Here is a 10227-nt window from a genome sequence, read left to right as displayed (position 1 = left end):
TTTAAGAAAAATATAATTTTCAATAAATTTTATTTCATAATAAAAAAGTGCTAAAAAATTACATTAGTATTTCTCATTTTACAAATTATAAAATATAGTATTTGAGATTAGTTTGTTTAAATTAAAAAAATAACTTTAAAATAAATATATTTTATATAAGTTTTTTTTTAAAGAAACAGATCATATTTATTTTTTAAATTAAATAAAAAAAATTATTTAAAAAAAATAATTTAAACAAACACATTAAAAAATATAAAACTACCTATTTTTTTTTTACTAAGCAATTATTTTAACAAATAAATTTAAATATAATCACCATTAATGGGAGGCTTAAGAGTTAAGTTAGACACCCCCTTAGTGCTAGCCTTAGTTTTTTCCCTTGCATCCGCCATATGCTGACTAAAGACAATACATTAATATAAGAAAAGGCGTCGTTTGCCGGCATGCGTGGTGAGCAAGGACGAAAGAAGATGAAGATGGGTGAACTCGAAAATTCGGAAAACTATAAAGGAGGGGAAGAAAAACTGAACACGTTGATCTCCTTTAACTCTTGACAAATTGAACACTTTCTCTTCTCTCAAGTGGCGTGTTAGTTCATTCACCAATTTCTATGACTGCTTCTGCAATTCACATGGATCCCTTTGTTTCCACTTCATCATCCCTTCTTATTATAATTCTCCGATCTCCCATGTTTCCCTGCAAGAGGGCCTCAACAACCATATCAACGAGGCGCGCATCAGAACCATGCTTCATCGCCGAAGTTAGTTTCTTCTTGTTCACGGTCACAAATCGAGACGCGCCTTGCCGGAAGTTGCAGAAACAACCTTCACCAGCAACCTACGATTAATCCATGACGACCAGTTCCTCCGGTTGCGGGTAACGAATCCTGTCCGTCCATTATTTTGATTTTGTTTTAATCAAAAGTAAAACAAAGAAGAAAAAACGATTTTTTTTAGATATATTTGAATACTTGTGAGTCACTCATATAGAAATTTGTTATTATTTTATTTGATATTTTTTATTTCTTTTATATTTATATTAAAAAACCAAGTTGATATAGATAAATAATTTAAGAAATGTAAAGCAAGCTATTTACTTTTTATTGGTCGAAAATTGAATATCAAAAAGAAAAAAAAAAAGATTAACTTGACAAGTCATGAATACTAGTTGTTGGAGTAGTTGAAGCACCTTCCTGGACTTTTCTCCGAAAGTCATTTACTATTGCCAAGTGTCGAGCTATTTCCTAACTAGGACAATAATTAATGTATCGTCATGAAGGACAATTTCATGTGCTGCGCGTGGACCGCTGTTTTTATCCACGGAATACGCGCCCCACTTAAAACGCAAGAGGAATCTACGTTTAAAACCCAAAGTTTAGAACTCCAGCATGATGGGTTCTAAACTCCAACATCTTCCTTGTTACAGTCAAGTTTGTCATTTTTGTCAACTTGACCATTTAATTAAGGAAAAAAGATTTCGGCAGTTTACCAAATTCTCTAATTAATATTTAGTTAAAATTGTAAATTTGATCTTCCAGCTTATCTTTAGTAAGCATGTTGACCGCCATGTGTTATTGAAAGAATTGAAAAATATCCATTAAAGTACTAAGCAATTTCATTGAAGTTTCATCCATCAAGCCACTGGAAACTCAAAGGAAGAAGCCAAGGTAGATTCAAAACACATGGCTATATATAGCATGTTTCGCGCCTCCAAAGTTTTAATCTTTTCAATTGCAAATCTGACATTTAGTTTCAGTTTAATTTACCATTGCTGCTGCTCTTATTTTTACTGGATTGCATATTGTAAATAGTTTCATTAACCCGTTGTTCTACTTTCATCAACCAGAAGAACTAACTCGGCGAAAAAAAACCCAAATAAAAAGGAGACAGACATGAGCGATTATCTCAAAGGTATAATAACAGTATATGTTAAGATTCCTTGAATTTTGTTAATGTTTTGCCTGATTTCTATTCCAATCTGATACTATTTGGAACTTAAAATTTGAAAAGGAAAGATTTTCATTGTATCATTGATTCTGTCATGTGAGACTCTTTGTATCTATTCTCTGATAGAAAAATAAGGAACTCTCTCTGCCTGCATGTTAAATCTATGTATCTATTGCTCTTTTGCTTTCTGTGTTTTTTTTTTTTTTTTTTAATTCTTGTCTTTGTCTTAACAGTGTATATATAACTTGTTCCTTGTTTGATTGAACAGAGAAAGGAGGTCCCAGGTTGGTTATCATGGGAGAGACCAAACAACTTGTTACCCTTTTGACACGATTTCAAGCGGCAATGAAAATGATCAAGGACATAGTGGAAAAAAGTAGATCGAGTAAAAAGAGCAAACGATTACTGAGGAAAACCCTCAAGAATATGACTCCTCTGCTGCAGGAAATCAATCAATACAATGAACACTTGGAACCACCCCGAGAAGAAATCAACACTCTTATGAAAGAAAAAGATGCAGTGGAAGAGCTTGTGTGCTATTCCTGCTCCAGGAGTATTTGGTGGACCAAATTTCTCTCTTGGCTTCCGCTCTACGGGGACGGACTTTGGCATAACAAGAATAATCCCCTTGCTGCAGATGACAACCAAGTTAAGTATATCAAAAACACACTGTATGAGGTGAAAGAGGTTCTTGAGCTTCTAGACATAGAGAATTTTCAGCAGAAACTTAAAGGTGTTGGATCACCAATCAAGTGTCCTTTTGGTGTTCCTGAAAACCCTGGATTCACTGTTGGGTTGAATCCACTGTTGAGCAAGTTGAAGATGGAGGTTCTCAGGGACGGTATGTCCACCCATTTGTTGACTGGTTTGGGTGGATCTGGTAAAACAACTTTGGCTACAAAGCTCTGTAGGGATGAAGAAGTCAAGGGTAAGTTTTAATTCCTCTTTGGTTCTCTGATGCCTGACAAGTTCTTCTTATAGACAAAGTCTATTCCCATCATGAAATTTGTTTATCTCCTCATCAATGCTTTCATAACTACATTTGTATGTCCACTATCTCATATACAATACTCTATTGTAAACTAAAGATAGTACAAGATGCATGTTAAAAAGTTTATTGGAAATTTTCAAACATCTATGGAAGTTTTATCTGTAATAGATGAATATAGTGGCATGTGAAATGTTTTGAATCCCTATTTGGCTATTTCTAAAGCAGAGTTGAAGTTTACTCTATACAGATGTCTTTTGAGAGATTAATCCGTACGTGTCTTTACATCAGTAAGAACATATTATAAAACATCTCATATTCTTTGCAAATACTGTTTTAACAGAATAGAGAAGCGTTTTCGTTTGATCTGTATTAATTTATTTTCTATTCTGCTTGGTGTTCATTTAGTTATGTATTTTACAAGGCATTAATGAATTGCTCTGGCTGACAGATTTCTTTGCTTTCACCAGGTAAATTCAAGGAAAATATTTTATTTTTCACCTTCTCACAAACGCCTAAGTTGAAGAATATCATAGAAAGACTATTTGAACATTGTGGATACCACGTTCCTGAGTTTATAAGTGATGAAGATGCAATTAAACGGTTGGAAATTTTGCTGCGGAAAATTGAGGGAAGTCCACTTTTGTTGGTCTTGGATGATGTTTGGCCTGGATCAGAAGCCCTCATTGAGAAATTTCAATTCCAGATGTCTGATTATAAAATTGTGGTGACTTCTAGGGTTGCATTTCCTAAATATGGCACCCCATATGTTTTAAAACCACTTGCTCATGAAGATGCAATGACCCTATTCCGACATCATGCTCTCTTGGAAAAAAGCAGTTCACATATTCCTGACAAAGAAATTGTCCAAAAGGTGCTTATTTTGCTTTCTGACATTGGGAGTAATCTGTACCAGTCCTTTGTGTCTGAAGCCATTGTTGATTTAGAGAGTACAAAGTTGTGTTTTGACTCCTCAAACCAATATTATGGTAGATTACTTGCCACTTGGGCACCCAATGTAACAAGTTACAACCGTTTGTTTACTTACTTTATTTGCTTGTGCTGAAATGCAGGTTGTGAGATATTGCAAGGGTTTACCGCTTGCCGTTAAAGTGATTGGTAGATCACTCAGTCATCGGCCTATTGAGATGTGGCAAAAGATGGTGGAGGAATTGTCACAAGGTCATTCTATACTTGATTCTAATATTGAATTACTTACATGCTTCCAAAAGCTCTTGCATGTTTTGGAAGATAATCCCAACAACAAGGAGTGCTTCATGGACTTGGGGTTATTTCCTGAAGACCAAAGAATTCCTCTTCCTGTTCTTATTGATATATGGGCAGTGTTATATGGATTTGATGATGACGGCATAGAAGCAATGGACATCATAAATAAATTAGACTCCATGAATCTGGTTAATGTCTTAGTAGCAAGGTACAATGACTAGTTATTTTTTCTTCCCAGCCACTTAATATATATATATATATATATATATAACGTGAAATTGTAAATTATTCCCCAGAACAAATTATTCAATAGCATGTGCAGGTCATGTGAGAAGCGATTAGATCTTTATAAAATCAACCAAAATGACAATTTTGGAGTGAATTTAAAGTTCTTAGTTCTTACAATATGCAACTCTATACTTATTTTTATGAACTTATTCTGACAGAAGTTGAAATTTGTACTGAATGTATATGGTAGAGAGCATGTATTTTAATCTTGTGTGATAATTTCTCTTCCTAAGGATTTATTTATTTTTTTCTTACCAGGAAAAATTCAAGTGACTCAGACAATTACTACTACAATAACCACTACGTCATCCTCCATGATCTTCTAAGAGAGCTTGCAATCTATCAAAACAACCTGGAACCAATTGAAAAGAGAAAAAGACTGATTAATGACATAAATGAATCCGAGGAGAAGCAACAAGGCATGATAGCCCGCTTATTGTCAAAATTTTGCAGATGCAGTGTTAAACAGACACTCCAACAGGTCCCCGCCCGCACATTGTCTATATCAGCTGGTTGGTTATACTATTTCTAAAGTATATATACTCTTACATAGTGAAATTGCTAATGATTAAGTAACAGTGATTTTCCATTGATTACTCTTCCCCATCTGACATCATATGGGCTGTTATTGCAGATGAAACAAACACTTCATATCAGTCCCACATACAACCATCCCTAGCTGAAGTTCTGGTTTTAAATCTTCAAACTAAGAAGTATTCCTTTCCAGAGTACATAGAGAAAATGAGTGAACTAAAAGTTCTTATCATGACAAATTATGGTTTTCATCCGTGTGAACTAGACAATTTCAAACTACTCAGCTCTGTATCAAACCTGAGAAGAATCAGACTAGAGCGGATTTCTGTTCCTCACTTAGGGGCATTGAAAAATCTTGGAAAGTTATCCCTCTACATGTGTAGTAACATAAGTCAGGCTTTTGAAAATGGTACCATCACAGTTTTGGATTCATTTCCAAAACTATCAGATTTGAACATTGACTATTGCAAGGATATGGTGAAATTGCCTACTGGGATCTGTGATATTGTCTCACTAAAGAAGCTCAGTATTACTAATTGTCACAAGCTTAGTTCTCTGCCCCAAGAAATTGGACAGTTGTTGAATTTGGAACTCCTGAACATAAGTTCCTGTACTGATTTGGAAGAGATACCAGATTCTATTGTAAAACTTTCTAAGCTAAGACTTCTTGACCTCTCAAACTGCATAAGCCTTTCAAGTTTACCAGAGGACATTGGTGATCTATGTAATCTCAGGAATCTCAATATGACAAGCTGTGCAAGGTGTGAATTGCCATACTCAGTAACCAATCTTGAGAATTTGAAGGTGGTGGTATGTGATGAAGAGACAGCTGCTTCATGGGAAGCATTCGAAGCTATGCTTCCAAATCTGAAGTTAGAGGTTCCTCGAGTCGAGGTTAACTTAAACTGGCTTCATTCTATTAGCTCCTAAGACATGACCTGGTTCATGGGAAGCATTTGAAACTATGATTCCAAATCTAAAGTTTGAGGTTCCTCGAGTTGATGTTAACTGAAGCTGGTTTCGTTCAATTTGCTCCTATGACCTCTTTCTATAAATGTTAGACCAATGGCCGTGACTGTTTCATGTGTAATAATCTTGTTTAAAATATGGATAATAATGTGTATTCAAGTTGCTGTAGTAGTATTTGCATGTTTAGTGTAAACAGTACTATGTTACTTGAAAGAAGTTGGCGATTTTATTTGTTGTATGTGTTGTCATGAGTGAACATCTTAGCATGATGATGTCCACAAAATAATTGAACTATGGTAAGTTAAAAAGTTTGTTTTTATAAAGTATGTTTTCTAATATTCAAATTTAAGCTTTTGTCCCTCAAATTTTACGTTCTGATTCGGTTCCCGACTAATGTGATGTATGTAATCGCATATTTTTTTCAGCGTCGCAACACGCAACAAAATAAATCTTACGTGTTTAACGATTTCTTCGACTAATGTGAAGGTGTATACACCATCATCACTAGCATAAATTTGCTTTTACTCACAAAGTGCTTTGTTTCGTAACGATGCAAAAGATAGAGTTTCTAGTTTTGAACGTTAGTAGCGAATATTTTATAAACACTTGAGAAAATTTGTGAACAAGTTGATAAGCGAGCGACACCTTCTTTGTCGTCATATTGCGGACCAGATAAGCATTGGTACATTTCTCATGAGTCATGATTGTACAAGGACGTAATAATTATGCAACATAATTTAATATTATCAGTGGTCTAATGACGGAGTGTAGCAATGCAAAAATAAGATTGATAGAGTGATTGTGTTGTCTTTGTTGATTTTTATTCTTTTTTACTCATAAAACGGTCCGAAGGCCTGTCTTTGTAGCTATTTGGCATGTCTTTAATAATTTATTACAAAGACCGTTAAATAAAAATTAGCAACAACTATGAAGATAATTAATAATTTACTCTCCCCCAGTAGGGTGACCCAAGGATAAGGTAGTCTAAAGCTTAAGCTAGCTTAAGGTTCATCAATAAAAAAAAATTATTAGTTTTTATTAAACAAAAATGTCACATATATTAATAAAAAAAGTGCATATTTTAGCAAAAGATTCACTATATAACTCTCTCGTTTAAAGCTAAAAGAATCTCTGAAAATTTATTTTAGGTCTCACTCATTGTTGAGTCGGTCTTGTCTTTCGGTCTCAAATATGAGAAAAAAAAGGAATAAAACATGTTTTAGGTTCTCGATAAATTAACGAATTTTATTTTGGGTTCCTACTAAGTTGCATTTCTTAAGAAATTAAAGTTAATTGGTTAGGATCATTTACTTGTGTCAATTTCATTTAAAATATAATCTTTTTTCTTAAATTATTCTTCCTTGAAAACTTGATACCAAGAATAAAAGAGAGTGATTAAAAACAAAACCTCAATTAAATAAAGGAGTATTTCAAAAATTGTCTCGTTAAGTAAGATAGAATTAGTTAAAATTTGTTTATATTTAAGACTAATATGTTGGCAAATTTACGGCAGAGGGACACATTTATAAACTATTTACGGATTAGGGTCCCTTTTGAAAGAAATTATTGGGCGGGGGGGGGGGGGGGGTCTGTTTTCTATTGGATGCCGCCAGCTGCACCAGCGACTCCATGGATGCCGCCACTAGCTCTGGCGAGAATGGTGTTGACGTGGCTGGGTGCCGCCAGCACCAACAGCGTTACAGGGTAAGCCTCCAGTAGCTCTAGCGAGACAGCTGCTGACTGGGCAACCCGCCAATACCAATGGCGGGACACTTGCAACGTGGATCAGTCCCGCCATTGGTTCTTGCGAGACCTATGTGGACCTGCTTCTTCACACCTTCACACAGCTACAGCTAGGGTTCTGCCTTTAGCTTAGGGCACTGTTTGCATGTTAGGGTGACATGCAGCAGGCTAGGGTTCTGCTGATTTGCAGGCTAGGGCATGGCATGCTAAGGGTTCACATGGATACAATTTCATATTCACATGCATAAAGTTTTAATGCCCTGTAATTTTTTATTGTAGAGATGATCACATGCTGCATCGTGTAAATTGGCTTTAAATAGGAGCATTTGTAAGAACAAAATTTCACACTGAAAGCAAAGGTAGTCTGAAGAGAGAAACAAAGTAGTCCGAAGAAGAGAGAAAGAAAGGCAGTTTCGTGAAGTTTGCTGATTTTGCTCAAAGTTATTTATTTATTTAAAGTAAGGATATTTTGTATTTATTTAAAGGAATGATTTTTTATTGAGTCAATTTTTTAAAGCCTTCTTTCATTTTGTTTGAAGTGTAGTAATTTTGTGAATTAGATTTTTTATTTAAAAATTATTAGCAGTAATTATTTGTAAGCCTATTTTTTTATGGTTTTTTTGTTTGAAATTTTTTTAAGTGTAACCCTTCCATTTATAAGCCTTCCATTTTGTGTCTGAATTTTTTTTGAAGTTGAGGAACTTTTCATAGAGCAAGCAAATAGATTTTTTTTATTTTTATGATTGACAAAATATTTAATTGAAGTAATAATTGTTTTTTTAGAAAAAAATTTGAACGTGAAGTTTAAGCGTGTTAATTATTGTAATTAGGCCTTACAAATATTTACTTGATTCCCTTATAGTGTAAGCGTATTAATTTTGTGAATTAGATTTTTTATTTAAAAATTATTAGCAGTAATTATTTGTAAGCCTTTTTTTTATGGTTTTTGTGTCTGAAATTTTAAGTGTAATCCTTCCATTTATAACCCTTCCATTTTGTGTTTGAAATTTTTTTGAAGTTGAGGAATTTTTCATAAATTATTTAATTAGAGTAATTTTTTTAGAATAAAGTATGAATGTGTACTTTAAGTTTAATAGAGAAAGCAAATAAATATTTTTATTTGTATCATTGACAAAATATTTAATTGAAGTAATAATTTTTTTTGTTAGACTAACATTTGAAGGTAAAGTTTAAGCGTATTAATTTTTTGAATTAGAATTTTTATTTTAAAATTATTATGAGTAATTATTTGTAATCCTCTTTGTTCATGGTTTTTGTGGCTTAGAAATTTGATGTGTGACCGTTTCGGTTATAAACTTTTGTTGATGGTATTTGTGAGTTAAAACTATTTAGAGGTGACTCTTGAAGTTTTTGAAGTTAAGGAATTTTTTTTTGAATTATTTAATTTGAGTAATAATTTTTTTGTTAGAATGACGTATCAATGTCTAGTTTAAGTTTAATAGAGGAAGCAAATAGATTTTTTTATTTTTATAATTCTCAAAATATTTAATTGAAGTAATAATTTTTTTATTTAGAAACAAATTTTAACGTGAAGTTTAAGCTTATTAATTTTTGTAATTAGGTTTTTTACTTTGAAGTTATTTTAATAATGTTTAATTATTTACAAGCCTTTGTTCATGGGTGGACAGACCTTACAAATAATTACCCGATTCCCTTCTAGTTTTTTGAAGTTAGAATGAAATTTTAATCTGTAGTTTAAGTTTAAGTTTAAGTTAGTAGATGAAGCAAGCAAATACACTTATTTATTTTAAAACTACTGTTGTTATGATTAATTATTTTTAATTTTGTTCATGTAGGTATATCATGAATTCAATTATTACAGTGTTGTATTTCAATGGAAGAGTATATGAAGACAATGATGGTGTAATATTTGAAGGCAGTAAAAACGCGATTCAGATTAAACGCAGAATTAGTTTCAATGCTTTGAAAAAGAATTGGAGATAAGGTAAAGTTAGAAAATAATGAAATTATTTCTACTATAAGTTGTAGATTTTTAGTTTCAGGAAAATATGTTGCGTTGCAAATTTGTGATGACGAAGATGTTGAAACTATGATCGAAAGTTTTCAACAACAACAACAAATGTCAGTTCTAGAATTATACGTAGAAAAGGATGTTGCTGGTGGTTCTATGTTTCATGCTGCAAATTATGTTATGTCATGTGGACATAATGTATCTCATCATGAGTCGGAACTGCCAAGAAATATAAGCAATTTACATGACGATGAAGATGATGATGATGATGATTATCTTGCGTCTAACTCATACGTTGAAGAGTCTTTCGATGAAGGTGGTAGTGTTGATGGAATATCTGATACAGATGATGAAGTCACCGACATCGTTGAATTAGTTTCAATTGTTCACCCAACTGAAGGTAAATTTTATGAAATACAAAATTAGTTGAATACATCTATCTTTTTATCACAATTGTATTTAATGATAACTAAATACGAGTAGTTTGTTGACGTGATTTTTTTAAAAATTATTAGGTGTACCAGGAATTCAAAATCCAT

At 33.0% G+C, this 10227-nt stretch overlaps 1 protein-coding gene across 2 annotated transcripts; it reads left to right on the top strand.

Annotated features, from left to right (window-relative positions):
• The first annotated feature begins 328 nt into the window (after positions 1-328).
• LOC100800632 (probable disease resistance protein At5g66900) lies at positions 329-6275 on the top strand. Of its 2 annotated transcripts, none has more exons than XM_003524528.5 (7): positions 329-876; positions 1846-1910; positions 2215-2874; positions 3405-3808; positions 4008-4369; positions 4708-4961; positions 5084-6275. In XM_003524528.5, exons 1-7 carry the CDS (start codon positions 851-853, stop codon positions 5911-5913), a joined length of 2601 nt encoding a protein of 866 aa, XP_003524576.1. In that variant the 5' UTR covers positions 329-850; the 3' UTR covers positions 5914-6275. The 2 variants fall into 2 exon arrangements, with proteins under 2 accessions (XP_003524576.1, XP_006579804.1); XM_006579741.4 differs by lacking the exon at positions 329-876 and adding an exon at positions 1590-1666.
• Positions 6276-10227: the final 3952 nt, after the last annotated feature.

The sequence above is a fragment of the Glycine max genome, chromosome 5 (assembly GCF_000004515.6).
Source record: "Glycine max cultivar Williams 82 chromosome 5, Glycine_max_v4.0, whole genome shotgun sequence".
Taxonomy (NCBI): Eukaryota; Viridiplantae; Streptophyta; class Magnoliopsida; order Fabales; family Fabaceae; genus Glycine; species Glycine max.
This window is presented reverse-complemented; position numbering and strand designations above follow the sequence as displayed.